Source organism: Taurulus bubalis, assembly GCF_910589615.1.
Source record: "Taurulus bubalis genome assembly, chromosome: 10".
Taxonomy (NCBI): Eukaryota; Metazoa; Chordata; class Actinopteri; order Perciformes; family Cottidae; genus Taurulus; species Taurulus bubalis.
In genome coordinates, this window is record NC_136598.1 from 23,966,798 (window position 1) to 23,986,489 (window position 19,692).

Below are 19,692 nucleotides of genomic sequence, written 5' to 3' on the forward strand. Positions count from 1 at the left end.
TGATGATAAAAGCTATAATCAGCATCAGAATCATAAATAAGCAGAGGGATCAGAAGGAGGCATGATGTGTTGTCTGAATACAAGAACAAGCTGTGAAATTCAGATGAATTTCTTTCTTTTTTTTAAATCACGGCTCAATCATTTGTTGTAACGGCCAGAAAAATGTATCTCAGGATCTGGCCTTTTAAACCTTCTGCATGGTTTAATACAGAAGAGAATCTAAAAATACTGCATGTTTTCATAATTTGGGTAAAAACACATGAGTTGTTTGAATTAAATGGTGTAAGTGTGAAAAGTTAATTCTTGAACAAAATAATCTTAATTCACACTTTTTGAACTGCACCTTCCTCAGTTCGGTGATGGAGGTAATATTCTGCATATAAAACTCACTCCTGTAAATTATATATAAGAAAACAAACAATGACATTATCTCGCATCTGACAACAAATTGCTGCTTTAAAAAAAAACAATAATACAAAGAAGTGAAATGATTTAGTTCTGGCTGCAGCATCATGATGTCACGATGCCAAAAGGTGTGGGAGTCTGAAAGTTAACGAAGCATCAACAGACACCGAGTTAATGTCACTACTTTATTCACAGACTGATTTAATTGGCAGACAAAATATACAGATCAAAGATGATATTGTTTGAGTAACATAGCAGAGAACATGTTCCCTCTCAGTAGTATTGACTTTAGTCCAGTCTCTGACTCCAGACTAAGGCTTTAAGCGTTGGTTTACAAAACATTCTAACAGAGCTGTTTTTCTCTTATAGATAAAACACATGCAAGGGAAAACAAACGCATTAATTAAAACAATTTAATAAAATGAGTCACAAAGGCATTGATGAAAAGCACAATCAAAATAAAGTTCTGTTTTAATTAAGATGGAATACTTTACAACAACAACAACCACAAAGGTGAACGCAGACCTAATGCCTAATGCAACCTTCTAGGAAATAAAAAGCAGAAAAGGGAGCAAGGGAGCAAGGAAGCAGGAGCCAGGCAAGAGATGCAAGCAAGCAACTAGTCATCGGCAGTTACACGTTAGCGTTACAGAGAACCGGAGGAATGATTTAAATCCACGGACGATGTTTTGCTCAGAAGAAGCGGGGCGTCATGCTTCGCACCGATGATCGCTGGAGACACCTCCGAGAAAACAAAAAAACAAAAGAGCAGTCTCCATGGCGACACGTGGAGACGGTCGTCTCCCCCGAGGGCGGTACCCGTCTCACAGAGGAAGAGGAGACGGTGGTGAAATTATAAATCATTGCTACATGGAAAATCCTGTGCTAGAACCAACGGTTTTAGTATTGCGTCACACGTCAAGGGGAAATTAGAAAGAACGAAACAAATAAAATAGGCAGGCAAAAATATATTTTACAGCATCAAACCAAAATCACAAGTTAAGTGTAACTGAGACCGAGAGGAGGATGCTACAGTGGCGGTGACTGGAGATGTGACTTTGAGCGGGTCGGACCGCCGCGTTCACTCTTCATCGCAGATGACGGTCTCCACCACGAACGTGTTCTCGAAGTGACGGATGTGGTGGCAGTCCTTCGCCTCGCGCTTGTTGATGCCTGGGAGGGGGAGACACGGAGAAATGGGGGGTGGGTGATGGGACTGGATCTGATCACGAGACAAACAAACAGTCCCCTTCAATCCGTTCAGATAAACCCCAACTCACGTCTGCGGGTGACGCGGCGGTTCAGGCGGTACGTGTCCTTCCCGTTGCACAGGCGGTAGATGAAGGGTCCCAGCTGACGCATGTTGTGCACCCTGCCGGTCACCACCATCTCTTCGTGGATGATGTAGGTCTGAGGCAGGTATGTTCCCTTCTGCAAGAGACAGAGGTACAAGGTTTGTGGCATTGGGGAACAGCGGAGGCGACAAGGAAAACCATTCCTTTCTAGATATTCGAGAGAAAACGGTGCTCATGAAGATGTCAAGTCGAGTTAGGTTAAGTCTAAGATTGCAGTTGTGTTACCTTCACGTTGATAAGGAGCTCCAAAAGGTTGCGTGGCGGCATCACAATGGTGGTGTTGAGCTCGATAACGTAGCACTTGTCCAGAGCGATGTCATGGTAGGCTGTGAGTCCCTGGAAAAATAAAACAGTTTTATCAAAGACAACATTTGAAATGCTGACCGTAAAAGTCGGGTTATTCGCCGCTACTACCTTCGGTCATTGTCCCCATTTTCACCCCGCTGTAGCCAGCTGGCGCTCATGCTAGTTCCGCGCTAACTTCCGCTAGCTCTCCGCTAGCTCCCAGAGGGAGGACTCGGACTGTAGCAGCAGCAGCGGGGAGCTAGCAGCAGGAGCGGGGAGCTAGTAGCAGCACTAGCTAGCGCTGCTCCTAGCTTGCTACAGCGGGACACTGACCGGAGGTAGGAGCGGCTTGTAACCCGACTTTTACGGTAGGTGTTTCTTTTATTTTTTTTGTTATATGTTGGCAACTATAATGTTGTAAAATGTAATTTGGGTCCCCAACAAATATTGAACTGATTGCAGCCATTACACTTTTTAATGCACATTCATGGTCCCCAGAGGAGGAATCCTACTGACTTTGGGGATCCACTGCGTTTTCATCTCAGCGCCATCATCAGAACAAAATATGAATTTGAGAGCATGTTAGTATTGCCGATGTTAACAAAACCCCAGCGGTGCCTTAGTATGGCCTCCAGGAGCCGTTAGCATGGTTGTAGACTGTCCTTGGTGAACATTTTATTTTATTTTTATAGGCCGCTTATTTTTTTTATGTATTTGCTTTCAGTCTCTTGCCGTAAAGATTTAACTGTGTACTTTGTTTGTTCTCTATGCAAGTGTGACTCTGTGTGTGTGTGTCCTCACTCTGTGGAAGTCATGGATTATGTCGGCGGGGTCGCTGCCTCCAAAGTGGGGCACGGGCACCGTGATCTTCTCGTAGTTGTCGCCCAAGTAGATGCCGACGTTCTCCTCCAGCTCCTGGCGCCCGCGCAGCGGAGCGTACGCAGAGTCCTCGTAGAGAACCCTGCAGTGGAACAGGTTCTCCTCTGGGAGCTGCACACAAAAACACAAATTAGCTTCTGAATCAACAAACACCGGCTGGAGCCCTCGGAAAGAATATCCTCCTTTTGCAGCAGGGGCTTAAATGAGATACATTTAGGTGTGTTGCAGTTGCAGTTTACGTCCATGTCTGTCCAAAATGTCACGTTGTCATTTTCTCCTTTCAGAGACAGTGTCAGTGTGACATTTTTTACAATTAGCAGAAATCTTGAGTTGTGGCACCCCCCCTCCCCCAAAAAACACATGTATTTTAAGGTCACAAGAACCTTTGACAACTAAATTCTAATCAGTTCAAACCTCAAGATGAAGTGAACGTTTTTGCCAGAAATTGACAAAAACAAAAATGGCAGCTCCTAAAGAACTTAGATGCTGCAATAGCATCGCTTATATCAGAACTCAAGAGTGTTTCTTCATCTGAAAGAAGAGCGAAGAATGGCACAGAAGGGTTTTTTACTCGATGAAAAAAATATGTTTGAGTTTGTTTGATAGATGTTTCATCCAATCACATGCCATGTATTCTTTTCCCTATACAGTTTCCAATGACTCCCCAGATGTTTCTGTGTTACAACCCATCTATCGGGGCAGGTTATAAAACCCCAAAAGGGGCATCATTTCCTTCATGAATACAGTGTTTTGGTGCGAGGGCCCTTCTGAGACACGTACAACACACAGAAGATGTAATCGGGTCTCACATGAGGTATAAAGTAGTAGCGGTAGACATAAATGGAGGCGAGGACCAGACCGGCCATGAACACAACCAGGCCGAACGTCAGGCAGCACAGCCCATTGAGGGCAGACTTTCTGGGCCGCAGCGGCAGGACCAGCTCATCCTCATCCTGGAAAACACACACAAACACCGATATTAATACTTCAAAAATCCTAACAGAGAAGCTTCAATGCAACATGCAGCTTTCTCATCTGACGAGCGGCTGAAATATGACCCAAATTAACGAAGCGCTCAAACAGAAGCTCACATTAACGGCGCATTTTCAAAAGCGGGAATTAGCAGCGCTGAGCACCGGCCGGAGGAAGGGATGACGGAGCTGATGGAAATGAAAACTTGACTGAGAGATGGTGAGTAATCTTCCCAGACGCCTCCAGTCTCGCAGCCCATCTGTTGGCAGGGTGGCACTACACACACATAGTAGCCACTCACTGCGCGTCTTACAAAAACAATGATCACCAGAGCGGAGCTGCGCTGCCGAATTGCTCGTGGCGGCTTTAGAAACAACAATGGTTGCTATTCTTGGAGATGTGACAAGGGAGAGGGGAGGAAAATAATTGTGTGCACGGGAAAACGGTAGGAAAGTAATGACAATCCTGTGCGAACATGTTCCATCACTTAAAGAAAAAGAAAAAGGAGATGACACAAGAAAGATAGAAATCTGTGCCTTTGTTTCACGGTGTCTGCAGAACACGTCGTTCCTGTTACTCGTTTCAGTCCGGCACGCTGTTCTCTGTGGGAACAAGAGGGTGCATGAGGACAAATCGACAACTGTGCACGTGCGAACACACACACACACACACACACACACACTTCTAGACTCTGTGTTCTCCCACGCCGCCACAGGGGAGAACACAGAGGCTCTTTCACGCCAGCCGAGAGCGTGACACACCACGAGGGCCCGAGCCTCCTGCTCGATACCTTTGATCAGGTTTCAAAGTCACATAGAGCCACTGCAGCTCTGTGCTTTGGCACATATTCACGGCACATGCATGACGTCCTGTCGACATCACATCTTCCGGGGTCCTACGTGTGTCTTTGTAAGGGATGCTGCTACAGCAAAGTTGAGCTCTGCCTCCTTTAGAGCAGTAAAAAAACAATCTTGCATGCGCTGCAACCCATCTGCCATTTTGTCAGCCAAAATCTCATACATTTCTTGCATTCTATCTTCTCTTTTTTTTAAGCTGGGGGAGTTGTTTATTTATGCATGGGAGGAAATGCATCTATGTCAGCTATGACGCAAAAGCCAACCCAAATCCTTTATATTGTTAAATTGCTTTTGTTTTGCTTGCATTCATCTGTGCACCCTCGAGATAAAGAGCATGCATTTTTTTTTTTTGCACGTTATTAATAACTTGCGTCAAGCCATAGTGTCGCAGGAGGAAGCAACGCAGGCAGCAATGGGCATGTCTTTGTTTCCAAAAACCAAATGGCGATGAATGCTGTCAAAAAAAATACAAAAAAGAAGAAGAAGAAGAAAAATCCCCTGCTGTTCAGACTGTGCAGGTGCACGCTGACCCGCAGACCAACAACACCAGGGAGGAGAGAGTCCGGGCACATTACATACGTATCACATCAAGACGACTACGACACATATTATGTATTATAATGATAAATAAATAAAAATAAGTGACGCGTTATACTCACCATCGGATGAGGGATGAGGATCTCCGTCTTGTCGCCATCATTCTCCTTCTCCACTTTCTGTCCCGCGACCGACTGGAAGCTGATCTTCACCATGTCTCTCGGTGTGTGTGTGTGTGTGTGTGTGTGTGTGTGTGTGTGTGTGTGTGTGTGTGTGTGTGTGTGTGTGTGTGTGTGTGTGTGTGTGTGTGTCTGTCTGTCTGTGTGTGTCCTGTCTGTCTGCAGGTGTCCTCGCGCTTCGTCTGTGTTACCTTTCCTGCAACAATAAAGCCCCTCACCTCGTCGACGGGAACGTCCTCTTCTCACCGTTGCGCCCCTCTCTGATTTGTCTTGTTCTACCGGAAGTGTGCTGTTTTGGGTAATTCTTTTTTTATTTATTTTTTAAATATTTGCCCTTAAAGGACTAGTGCGGTGCTTTCTGTTTAGACTCGATTCACAAAAACGCACTATTGTATCAGTGCGCATGCAAATTGGCTTAATAACAAAGTTATTGCAGCCTCATAACACAACTTCCTCTTCCTCCTATAAGGCTGCATTACAAGGTCAACTATTGTTCACTTTGTTATATTCTGATATGAAATGATCAAGCTCTTAACGCGGCTATGATCGCTATTGTTTTTTTAATAGCAATGTATAAAATGTGAGCAGGTCACTCATTAGTGGTAATTATCTGGGCGGAGCTGACACGCCCACAACCTTTACTGTTTTGGTTCACTCTCACCGCTCTCATAGGTGGTTTCGGGCCAACAGGAAGCTGGATATAAAAATAAATAAATAAATGTAAAACCACTGGGCAGCACGTGCCCAGCAACAACCAGCAGAATAGCTGCTGCTATAGATCCATAGGCGATGAAAGCAGAGTCGGTGGAGACCAAACTCAGGGATATTAGGATTATTTTTTGATCATTTATCATTGTATTTTTTATAAAATATCCTTAATTACAGTAGCTCAAAATGACACTAATCCATGTCATAAATATGAGGAAAACAATCTGCACCAGTGTTTTTTTACATTGTGTTGATAATACTATACTATATAGTATTTTGGATTTAGCAAACATGTTTGAATACTTCTTCCACCAAGCAGACGCACACATTTAAATGTTAACACCCATTTGACGGCTTTGTTGTCATTTCTGTGCAGGAAAAAAACAAAAATTACCACAGCATTGTTTTATTCCAAATGTTTTTTTTTGTTCTTTTCTTCTTTATTTCGATTGTAGGGCCCGGGCCTTTGACACGTCTGAAAGCGCCCACGCGCTCTGTGCTGCACCTGGAGTCAGTCAGCATACAGCCACACAGCCAATAATAGTTCAATTTGGCATTTCAACGTTGTTAAATACTTGGAGAAAAAAAAAAAAAAAAAAAAAACACAATTCCAGTACAACATCTTTAGTACAGCATCATGCACAGCCAGTGAGGAACATGCAGGTTGGATGCGAATGAAAGAACTGTCGGTGTATAACTTTAATGTGTTTGGGTCGCGTGTAAATCAACTGATCTGGTGGCGTCATCAGTTTTGGCTGCGCACCGCGAGGACAATCCAAACATGCCCAAAGTACTCCGCTACCCACAATGCTTTACACTCACAATTGTACTGGAATTATAAACCCTCTGAAGAGAAAAAGGCTCAAACATGAGGAGGGAGGGCGGGTGAGAATGTCCTGATGAGCTCACCCCTGAATCACACTCACTGTGGGGCCACACAGCACACTAGCAGAGTGATGAGGATGAAGGGGGGGACTATTTAATGAAATTGAGGAAGGTGGGGCTCCAGTTTGGCGATGGCGGTCGCTCGGCACAAACACACGGGCTTTAATGTTTCAGCACATCTTCAGAGAGATACTCGAAATGTCGATGAGAATAAAAAGAGGATTAACAGACCCGGAGCTAACACCAATGACATTCCTCCGCTGTACAAATTGTTAATATCCTAGAGGTTAGCTAAAACGTGAGCTGGCCCTTTAAGTTATGTACAAAGAAACCCAACAGCAACCATTTCAGCAGTAAAAATGAAATGCAAAAAAAAACAAAAAACAATGTCACTTAAACTTGTTTGTCGTTTCTTTTATGGTTTAGAAAGTAATTGGATTACAATTAACCAAAAACGTGATGTTTAAAGTAATATATATATAATATATATTCATATGTCAAGGTTAAACAAAAAAAAAATCTACAAAGCAAAACAAATTAAAATAAAAAGGCATTATGTACATGTACCCCAAAAAACAACAATAAAGAGGCCGCACTCTCAGGGCTTTTTTTTAACCAAGATTCATTCTTTTCATCCCTCCCCCGGTTCCTCGTGTGCTTCACGTGTCGTAAAAACAAAGCACACGGGAGGTAAACGGTTCCAAGTGATGGCATCCGAGAGCTTCGTCCCCCACGAAATCGCTAAAATAACCCACCGTTGTTTTTATTGGATGAAGGCGTTGATACGAACTGTAGCGGTCGCTTGCGATGCGCGTGCAATTTCCCCGAGTCTGTGGCACTGAACCGAGCCGCCGCCCGGTACCAACGTGGATCTGTCACATTTCAAGGCATGCAACCAACACACCAATGTTCAACGTGCTCGTACCGATTCTTTCACAAGGTTTTAGATGATACTTTTGCAGTGTGTGTGTGTGTGTGTGTGTGTGTGTGTGTGTGTGTGTGTGTGTGTGTGTGTGTGTGTGTGTGTGTGTGTTCCTTTATGTGATACATGTGTGTGTCTAGTTTTGTCTTGTGTGTGTGTGTGTCTATCAGGAAGTCTGCCTTACTTTATTTTCTGTCGCGTCATTATAATATACCTAACATGTCTCAAATGTGCAAGAAAAGCAGCAGCATCTATTATTTTCTCGTATTTTTTTTTTTAGTTTTTGAAGGAAAAATAAAGACTACAAAATAAAAAATAAAGTAATTAAATGTTCACTGAGGAGCTGGCGACTTCCTGACGAGTTGATGTGGGTGCGTTGGTTTTTCCATTTGTTTCTTTGATTTTTGTTCAGAAACCAGAACAGCAGCTGCTGATGGGTCCGTTAAGGATGTTGTCCAGACACGGTCCTGGTCCTGCTGGCTCCTCCCCCCCCACCCCCTTCCTCAGGCCTCCTGGGGGACAGGCCTCTTGAGGTCCCGGATCTGTTTGACCAGGTAAGTCTTTTCATCGTTGAACTGTTCGTCCTCCGTTCTGTCGTTCTGGAACTTGCTGAGGAACTCGATGAGCTTGGTTTGGTTCTTCAGCAGGATGTCCAGGATGGGCTGCGTCTTGTTGGGGTTGGCCACGAACACCTGGCCGGTGAGGAAGAGGATGTCAATACGAGCACATGGTGTGTGTGTGTGTGTGTGTACATCTGACATGGTCAAAACTGTGATTTCGCCTTTACCTTGAAAACATGGAACGCCTCAAACTGGATGTTGCGGCTCTTGTCCCGGAGCAGGTTCATCATTAATTTCAGGTTCTCCGGCCTGCTGATGTATTTCGTCATTATGGAGAAGTTGTGCCGGTCGAGAAGCAACTCCCCCAGCAACTAGAGCGACACACAGAAATACATTCATTTGAATACATACACTTTTCATTTATTGACAGTTGCAAATGTAGTCTGTAACTTACTTTGCCTACTTAAATGATTACAACGTAAAACATTGGCCAGTTTCAATCCTTCATGTACAAACATTAGTAGTGTTAGCTCACAAATCAATCAATTGAGAGGGTGAATGTACATTCATCATAACATGAATGTTATTCAGATTAAGATGAAAGTAGGCGCTAAATGGTAAAAACACCAGATTCGTCAGAGAAGTAAAACATGTGAAGCGGTCCCACCACTAGATGGCAGTCAAGACGAGGTGATGGAGGCGGAAGGCTTTAGAGAAACCAAACACGGACCAGATGAGTCTGTAAATAGCTCTCTGACACCACTACATGAGGCCTGTTTACCGGTCCTTACCTTGAGGGACTGCCTTTTAGTCACGTAGTTTTCTGAGTGGAGTAACTTCTCATATTCAATGAAGAACTAGAGAGAAAGGAAGAGAACGTGAGTGAGAGAGAGACACAATGAGATAGAAGTGGTCGGCGCGAGAGAGGAAGAGTCATCTAAACGTTCTCACAATTGCATCTTTGTCTCGTATCAAAACACAATGAGCGGACAGAGAAAGATTTGGCCTCGCAGACTGACGGCTACTTTGTGTTCTCAGCCTGCATATTATGTCCCGAACGGCTGGCTTCATGTTGTTGAGCCAAGAGGCTGCCAGCATGCCAAACACCCAGCTCTCATTTACATAAAGGTGGGGGGCAGAATGCGGTTTAGTTCATTTAAAGCAACTTGACCGATTGTGGGCCAGACGTGGAAAAATAGAAACGTTTAGTTTTCACGCGTGCATTTCTGTCTCTGCTGCTCTTACATTTAATGTAAATTAATTCAATACTTTTAAACTCTAATACAGTGTGCATGGCCTTTGTGCACACTTGAAATATTACATTATGCGTAAATAAGTAAAGTTGAAACACCTTTCTGTTCATAGCCTAAGCGCCCACTTAAAGATCACACTTCAATCACTTTAACTGGTGCAATATAAATACATTTTAATTCTGTCTGTATATATAAAATACTGCTATTGTAGATTCTTTACTGTTTTTATTACTGTTTATTTATATTACTTGTTTTATTTTACTACGTGTCTCTTGCTGCTGTAATTCTGCAATTGACCTACTGCGGGACTAATAAAGAATTATCTTATTTAACAATGTAAAATTTAAACTTTACATTTACAGGTTGAATATTCAGTATAACAAACAGGTAGAAATTGTGTACAATATTGGTTTCTGTGCCAGGCGGTTAAGACAGAGAAAAAGTGTTTAAAAACGGCGTCTCAGTTTGGCCACCTCTGAATGTCACACTTTGAATTCCGCTAAAGGGCCTAAAAGCTTTAAACTACTAGTAGGTATTGGAATAAAGCAGCAGAGTCATTACAGAGTACAAATGCGAGGTTTCGGGTGAGAGGGGACTTACTCTGTCATAATGCTGCTCCAGGAACTCTGCACTCAGCAGCTTGTGTCTCGTGAGGAGGTCCTGAAATCAGAGAATACATTCAGATTTAATGGTTATCAGTTAGCCTGGTCCTATTTATCTAATCTCTAAAGCACATGCGGAAATAATCCTTAAAATAAAAAAACTGAAAACTCCCCATCAAAAGGTACACAAAACATTTTTTTGGTTCCGGTTGTTATTAGTGATATTTCTAGACATAATCCTTTTCAAAATCGTAAGGACGACTGGTGTATCTGTTAATAAATCCTTTATTGGACGAAATAAACATTGCTTTGTAATAAAAATATATTTTAGCCTTAATATCAGGAGTAAATGATGTGGTATTTATTAAACTGTGTTGTTGAAGTTTGTCCACAGAGTTTAAAAGCAGTAGTTTGCTGGACAATCAGCTACCTACTGGTTGTGGTTTAAATGATCAAATTACTTAAAAAGATTCTTTATCTAATCTAAAACTAATTTCTGTGAAACATTAAAGACATTTTGACACGCCATCATGACACACCGTGATTTTCTGTTTTGAAAATTTGAAAGTGGTGCATTCAGGTACCCAAATCATGGCATAACTTTGCATATAAATGCCGTCTTTCCCTTCATAACAGCGCAACCTCCAAATCTGTTTGTGTCGATGTGTCCTTATAGTCACAATATCAGCAGCAGTACGTGCATGCAGCCAACAAATCATAACATTTGCAACCACCAACCAGGAGGTAGGGGGCGGGGATGCGGAAAAGAGATGAAAACAATATCTCCGCTAATCACCTGCACTATATCATATCAGTGAGTTGCTTTTGCCGAACAAGTGAGACAACTTACTTTGAAAGTGGCAAATGCGTCTGAGGCAATGTCGAAGGTGGACATCTCCACGTATCTGAAGAAGTCATAAAACTGCTCGGACGACAGTGTGATTTTGGCCAGCGGCTCATGTCTGATGCACTCCCTCAACATGATACCGCAGTTTAGGGCGATCTCTGGAGACTCATACCTGCACGACAACAACAACATGGGAAGAGGACATTCAGGAGCAGACTACACATTTATTTATTGATACCAAATAACACATCACCAGTTGTGCGAATTAGGGCATTAAATTGATTCATTTTGTAAATATGTTCAGTTAAAATGTGTTTGAAAAAGGAGCAACATCAACCTGTTTCTATTTATTCCTCTCACTGGCTTTGAAAGCCTGCAACAAAACAAGTGACAATGGTTCCCTTGTTTGTTGCAGATGTCGCATATTAACAACATCAGACAATGTATTATTTTCTATCAAAATATGAGGATTTTTGACCTGCAAATTCCAATCAGTTCATACCTGAGACCAAGTGGGTGTTTGTGCCAAATTTTCAAGAAATTCCCTCGAAGCATTCTTGAGAGATGGCGTTCGCCAGAATGCAGCGGACAGACGTACGGATGCACAACCCGAACACACAACGCCTTTAGCCGTCCGCAGAGGCATAAAAACGTTGAAATCGTTCTACTCAATTGTCTCTCAGTTTAATGAGCATCGCCTTCTGTACATTCCTGGACATGATAAGGCAACATATGTTATGCTTCACGGAGCACATGGTGATTACCACCAGTAAATATAACTTATGTCACAGGAAGCTAGATAGAAACCGCTAAATGTTGCTTTATTGGCAAAAAAAAAACATGTGTGCCTTGTGTTCATTATTCTTAAAACAGCGATCAGACCATTTGAAAACAGTTGCCTTTATGTTCGGAAGCTGCTCTTTTCAATAAGGGGTTAACGTAACATAACAAACAAAAAGTCTAAAAGATCAAGCGGTGCATGACTGCTCTCTGTGTGCCTTCTTCTTACCCCTTCAGCAACATGAAGAGGATGTTCTGCTGGGTGCAGAGGTACTCCACCGTGGGCGTCCGGGTGCCGATCTGACGCCGCAGGATGTTGTTGAAGATTTGAGCCACATCTTTCTTACCCTGGAGGCAGCAGATAAAGTATGAATACAGAGGCATGATGGAGCAGAACATGAAAGAGAATACAATGAACAAGAAGGTTTATACAACAAACTTCTAAACTGACAATGCAGTCAGGAGGTCAACAAGCTCTTTCAGCTTAGAGGGGAAAAAGATAGACGTCGTCTTATGACAAAAAACAAATGCCCTTATACAAACCTGACAATAATTCAGCATGCACCAAATGTGTGCACAGCTAAAATGTTGAATCATTTTTATATTTCTATGTGGCACGCGTGTGTGATTTACAATTCTTCACCAGCTTCTTTTTTTTCTACAGGCAGCGAAGATTAGAGAGGGTAAAAGAGGAAGAGAGTGATCGCACAACACAATGAGTCACGCTGTGATAGGGTGAGTCAGGGAAGCCTGCAGCAGCCGTTATTTCACAGCACCGGTCTAACATATTGCAGGGAGACGGGAGTTTGCCCACGTAGCACCAAAGGGCAGATGTGCACCTTTTCGAAAAAAACACATGCACCGCTCAACGTCTCACCTCAAAGTCGATGAGCTGGAGGTCTGCTATTAGGGTGCTGAGCAGGCCGCTGTTGTAGAGCTCCTGGGCAAGCTGGGCCACTGCTTCTGTTTGGGGCTCCTTCTCATTCGTCCCATACAGGATCTCCTTCATGGCCACCAGGCTTTTTGACACCTCCTCTGTGGCCTAAAAAAATATACACATTACATCATTTCAAGCGCCAGGAAGCAACAATTTTCAACCACCCACAAAAAGAGCGATGAGGTGAATGAAGAACAAGTGAATTTGTGCGGGATTGACCCTACCTTCTCTGCCTTTTTGTCGGAAATGTCATGCTTCTCAAGCACCGTCATGCTGTCCTTAAGGTTCTTGACGATGTCCGCCGGCGACTTGTGGGACTTGCCAAAGGGGAAAGGCATGGCGGAGCGTTACCACGAGCAACCAGGCAGTGGGCTGTCCACCTAAATGAATAAAACACAGAACTGGATCAGAGATTGAGTGAAGATGGAAGGACTGCCGAGGTGAGAACTAAGAGCATGTAGAAAGAAAGTAAAAAGGGGCAGAGACAGAGAAAAATATATATATAAATCAACAGATGAACTACAAAAATAAAACATATTTGTGGTGGATTAGGTGATAACAAATATACAGCCAGTGACTCATGAATCAGAAGTCGCACTCATGCAAACATAGCAATGATACCATGCACGCCTGGGCAAAGGCCGACAAAAAATAACAACTTAAGGATGATAACAGTAGATACATATCACTTAAGTGTCAAGCTCTACCCTTTACAAAGCACTTGTTGTTTTCATATCGACAGCATGTATGATTGGTTGTGTGATTTTTTTTATGGGCATTATGAAGAAAAAAATACTATTGGGACATGTTATGTTACGATGTAATGTAACCACTTATCGACTATCATTCACATAACCACACCCCTAACCGTAACTCATTGCTCATTGAGTAAGTAGTTATTGTTGCATTATACGGTCTCAATGACATATTTATACTTTGGCATCACTGTTGTGACTCACCAAGGCCAAAAGGTAGAATACACCTTGTGATAGTTTATTTTGCAATACCGGGACAGAAGTATTTATGTAGGTGTACTTTCCTATTATATTGTCGATGTATTTATCCCCCCAAAAAGCTCCAGTTAGTTCGCGAGTCATGTTCCATACCAGACAAATGCACAAACATACCTGAGGAAAAGTGATGTAAATAACTTGCGAATGTTCTAGATCTGACCTTTAATGCTTCATTGAAAAAAAAGTACAATCTTGTGAATTTTCTGGTTATTGTCATTAAATGATTAACCCAGCAATGTTGACTATAACTATGACATAGCCTCAGACCTTTGTATGACCCGTTCCCTGGACAGCAACTAACGAGTCCAAATAAACGCCTTGTCGTTTTAAAACGTACAATACTTTCTGAGAGAACTAATTCAGGTAAATAAACACACACACACACACACACACACACACATTGAGTCTCTTTACTGTACAAAAACCTTGAACTCAAGATAAAACTGAACAAAAACAATATCTCACTGTTGTTCCTATTTAACTGGGTTACAAGGACCCTTATCTACACAACTCCCCGACCCACCCAACCACCTTACGTAAACGAAGGGGCAAAAGGCAAAACTTTACAAGCAAACAAGACGTAAGCCAAGGCTATCACACAGCAGGAGCCCAAATTAACTCTGTTCTTCATATATTGGGTGACGTAGGATGATTACCTATTCCAAGAAGAGAAACCCAATAAAACCAATTCCAGTATCATGAACATTTTAGTACAGCAATTATTCCCATTTAACATGCTTAACCAATACTGAGGTTTGCCAAAACTAGTCAATAAGTCACTTTGAGCTACTGATCTATCAGTCTGTCACCAACCTGTTGTCCTGCCAAGATCCTCTAAACTCTGAACACAAACCCTGGAGCAGTCACACTGGTCCTCTTATAGTCCTGACAGGGAGTCCGCTTTTAGAAAGCAACGCCGAGGACAGGAATATATATACCAAGCAGCAAGTGGGAGGTGACGTCCACTATTCGTATCCGATGTGTCATGTGTGTGTGACTGGGTTGAATTATGAAACGCATGGTTTCACCAGTGACCGAAGAAAGCACATCTTTATTAATCTGGACACACCTCGATTTCGCCAGGTGGCCAAATCCGTCTCTCGCGCAGACTATAATGCTCGTTAGTGAAGCCAGCAGGCGGCGGGACCGCCTCCTTTACTCCTGACCCGCTTCTGTGCCAGTGACGCAAATAGGAGTGAAACATATGGCAGGCTCACAATCAGCTGGTCGACCAACAATGAACCCCGGAGTGCTGTCAGACCAACACACGTCAGATGTGTAAAATATATTGAATAAAAGACGGAACGGTGGTCCATGAAGTAGTGACTGTCCAGAAAAACAAACAAGTGTCAGAAAGCCACCTGAACCCTTCATCTGTCAACCACCACGTCCAGTCATCGAGCTTATTTACACACCATTGATCCCGTCAGAAGCTAGTTATACTAGTTTTTAGTGTTAGGACAAGTAGACATAGGTTATGTGTGAGTGGCTCAACGTAAAGCACGAAGTGGAGTACCGCCCCTCTCTGTTATCCATGCCTGGTTTGTGATGGTGTGAAGCCTGCCAACTTTGCGCAATGCTAACAAAATGGACACTCGCTCACTTGAGTTAATTCCGCAGCTCGCAAATGCAACTTTTAGTGCAGAGCCGCGAGGGGAAATGCGTGCTTCGGCTTCCTTCTCCACAGCTCACTTTGTACGGGTTTGTGAGAAAACATGGCGTATGATATCTAAATCACAGTCCACTGAACAACAGGGCTAGCTTGCTAGCTTGCTTCTGGAAGTGTGTGTGTGTGTGTGTGTGTGTGTATCGACAAACAGAAGGCCTCGGCAGGCCGAAAGCTTACAAACCCTTCACAGCTGATTTAAATTAACATTAGCTTATTTAAAAGAAAAGCTTAAATATCTGGGGAGGCAATTTAAGTCTTAATTGCTAAATTTGCAACGGAACGTTTGTATCGGTAGCGTCAGCTAGCATAACGTTAGCCTCGGGCCCGGCAGTCACCCCTCGCGCTAGTAGCCTCGCGCTCATCCCAGTATATATATCCTACATATATAAATATATACATATAAAACGTTACCTTGTAATGGCTCTAGCTTCCCCCAACTCAGATGCTCCCTGGAACAACAAAAAAACGGCTTAGTTTTCCTTGTTCGCCGCCTCCCCTTGTTGTTTCCTAGTTATTTCTCTGAGCTCGACTGGTAACGTTTGCGAGCGGAGCCGTTGTCGCTGCAGCAGCGTCGGTCTAGCGCCTCTTCCGGGCGCCTCGTGTCACTGCAACTAGCGGCTGCTGCGGCTGCGTGCCCGCGAGGATGTCAGGTGACCGCACGGGGGCGCGCTCACCCCGTGGACATGAGAGCGTTGCTGCTCGAGCGATATTTTCTGAGTGAGATTTTTATTATATATAATTCTTTATTCAACAGTTGCACATGTACAATTTCATAAATTGTCAATAAGAAACTGCAAAATAAATGTAAATACACTAACATGCCAGGGGGGGAACCGCAGATAATATGAAATAGACAGAAAAAAGCATTCAATAATAAATAATACAATCATGATAATAATCATGATTTTACAAGTAAAAAAAAAATGCACCATAGCTGTTTGCAATCATGCCTGAAACGCTACAGACAGTTATTTAAATGATGTAAATAGTAGACTAGAGACACATACATCTGTTGTGACAGTGTATACAGTATATCAGTTATATTGTCTTTTTTTTCTTCGTATATTGTTTGTTAATGTATTTTTATTGAAATTAAGCATGTGTAAGGATTATTAAAGCCTCTTCCTTCATCATTGGTGTCCCACACTCATGTTTGCCCTCCTGTGGGTTAATCTGGTCCTGCCTCCAACACTGCACATTTACTTTCCGTAGCACAGTTCTATCCTGAAGCGGTGTAAAAGTGTTTTAATTGGCTTAACATTTAACTTTAATAGATCCATAGTGAGTAAGATTAAAGACAAATGACTTAGATAACAGATACTACTTTAAAAAAAAGTTATATCCTGTGTCCTATGACCTGCGTTCCTCCACCTCTCTGTGCATTGTGTACAGTGACTGGCCCCATGTTTGCATCATAAACACAATCAGTTATTGATTGTCACTGGTGGATTTATAACGTTTGAATGGCTCTATAAATCCAGACTTTGTAACCTATTAATGTCGCCACCATCTTGCTTGAAGGCTCAACTGTTAGGAAAATCATAACACATCTGATATCAGCACAGCCGCATGTTGTTATGAGATGATGAGATTACAAAAATGCAGTTGCTCAGAAGCATATAGTTTGTATGATTTATACGGTTATTGTTTACCCCCTGTCCCTTGTACCGCTGAATGTTCAATAGTCTGCACAACCTGCATCTCAATGCAAAACCTGCTTTGGCCACCTGTTGCCTTGATACAATATAAGTTTCTCAAGATGCACATAATTCCTGTGACTTGTTCAGCAAATACGTTCATGGAACATCAGCTTTGCATCAATAAAAAAAACAGAAATAGTTGCTTTAAAATGGCAAGGTGAGATGACACGTGCAGAAGAAACTGGGCTTTGGATGTGTGTGTGTGTGTGTGTGTGTGTGTGTGTGTGTGTGTGTGTGTGTGTGTGTGTGTGTGTTTGAGGTTGTCTTTGAAAGTGTATTTTCTATAAATATGTCAATTATCTAAGATTATATGAATAAAGTACTATAAATAAACAGTAAAACAGGAATAAAAACAGTAAATAATCCACAATAGCAATATTACATATACAGATATAATACAATGTATGTTTATCTTGCAGTAAAACTCAACATTCTCATAGTTAATGTCGTTTCCTCATGGCACCACTAATTGCCCTGAGGTATTTATCTGCCTGCCTGATGCTTTTCTGACATTCCGATCCACTTCATTGATCATTTAGCATCTTTAATGCATTACACCTGGCTACATCCCTGATCACCTATTGGTCACATGCCAACGCGGCCCCGCCCCCCTGCCCCTCCCCCTCCCCTCTCTGGAGGTTATTACGCTCTTCATGCTGATTAGGTTTGAATGAAAAGCGGCCTTTGTTCGGCTCCGGTTCCCACGACCCGGCATTCGCCTGGCAGTCGCGTGGCTCCAAACCAAACCAGGGGCCCGCGCTTGAAGGGACCTGGAGGTGGGGGACATCTGGTCACTCCGGCATCTGCTCGCTAACAGTTAAGAGCAGATGCCTGACATTAGAAAACACGCACGGGGATCAAAGCTGAGCTGTTTCTCGAAGAGCAGAGAGACTGTGTGTGTGTGTGTGTGTGTGTGTGTGTGTGTGTGTGTGTGTGTGTGTGTGTGTGTGCGCCATCGCTTGGTCTCACTCTCCTGCTGCATCCAGCATGACTCCGTCTATGCTGGTATGTGTGCAGCATCAAATCGCTCCATAATTAATGAATTAACATGAATGAAATTTGACCTATATGCGTTGACCCCATCCTCAGCATTAGGAGCAGTAAAAGCTCTCGCATACTGACAGGAAGCTGGGAATCGAACCGCAAACCTTATGATAACATAGCATAAGATGGAACTTTTTCAATCCCAAAGGAAATTCGTGTGTCAGTTTGATCAAAGACAAAAGATTTTTATTATTATTATTATTTATTTTTTATTAAATAAATAAAATACAATATTATTTTTGTATGCACCTTTCACCGAGTAAAATTCCTTGTATGTGCAACATATCAATAATTCTGATTTTATTTATTTGTTTATTTTATTAAATAAATAAAATACAATATTATTTTTGTATGCACCTTTCACCGAGTCAAATTCCTTGTGTGTGCAACATATCAATAATTCTGATAAAGTGTTCATTAGAAGTATGATTATACCAGTGCCTAATATAACCTAAAATATAAATGTAATATTATGCATGATATTGAGAGTGATGTTGTCAATGATTTAGAAAAGTAATACAAAGTTCCATTGCACATAATATATTGAAAGTTATATTGCACATGGTGTGATTATTGTGGTTCGCATAGGTCTGAAATGATGTTATGGATGGGATCTAACTCTAATGTGGTCGCAAATTAAATGTGAACTAATCACATACAGTCATTATGGATAATAATAATTCATAAGAATGAGATAAAAAGTCAAAATAATGAGATAAAAAGTCATAATTATGAGATAAAAAGTCATAATAATGATATAGAAAGTCGAAATTATGAGATACAAAGTTTCTATCTCATTATTATGACTTTTTATCTCATTATTTCGACTTTATTATCTCATAATTATTACTTTTTATCTCTTTTTTTTATTTTTTTTGTGGCGAAAACGGGCTTCCATAAGATCTTCCATACCGGCAAACCTATATCTTCGAGGCAGACACATATTCTCAAGTGATTTGTCACCATTGTGCCTCCCTGTGAGCTCGTGAGGGAACAGGCTCGGCCCTTTCGCCGGTACAGTGTAATGTTGCTCCTGAGAAGAACAACCGAGGGGCTCCCCGGAGTAAAGCACGGTAACTGCACACTATTGTTCATCCCTGGGAGGAGAGGAAACTGCAGCTTTTTGTTGTTGGGAGGAGAGCGAAAGGGGGCGGGGAGGCTGGAGAGCAGCGCGTGGTTCCAGGGCTTGGACATCTGTCGCTTGTGAGTATTTTGTATATTTTTTTTCTTCTTCTTCTTCTAGGCCGGCCCTCTCGCTTATTGAATGGAGCCAGTGACCTGTCTGTCCAGACTGATGGGACCC

At 42.4% G+C, this 19,692-nt stretch overlaps 2 protein-coding genes across 2 annotated transcripts; both read right to left on the minus strand.

The window, feature by feature from the left end:
• Positions 1–616: 616 nt before the first annotated feature.
• Positions 617–5,505, minus strand: itm2ca (integral membrane protein 2Ca; the record flags this gene model as incomplete). Its single annotated transcript, XM_079225277.1, has 6 exons — positions 617–1,578; positions 1,686–1,836; positions 1,986–2,096; positions 2,847–3,035; positions 3,734–3,877; positions 5,413–5,505. The coding sequence occupies 6 exons, from the start codon at positions 5,503–5,505 to the stop codon at positions 1,487–1,489; spliced, it is 780 nt and encodes a 259-aa protein (XP_079081403.1). The 3' UTR covers positions 617–1,486.
• Positions 5,506–6,637: 1,132 nt separating this feature from the next.
• cab39 (calcium binding protein 39) lies at positions 6,638–13,301 on the minus strand (the record flags this gene model as incomplete). Its single annotated transcript, XM_079224751.1, has 8 exons — positions 6,638–8,676; positions 8,772–8,915; positions 9,336–9,401; positions 10,398–10,457; positions 11,250–11,418; positions 12,256–12,374; positions 12,904–13,068; positions 13,188–13,301. 8 exons carry the CDS (start codon positions 13,299–13,301, stop codon positions 8,488–8,490), a joined length of 1,026 nt encoding a protein of 341 aa, XP_079080877.1. The 3' UTR covers positions 6,638–8,487.
• Between the last annotated feature and the right edge of the window lie 6,391 nt (positions 13,302–19,692).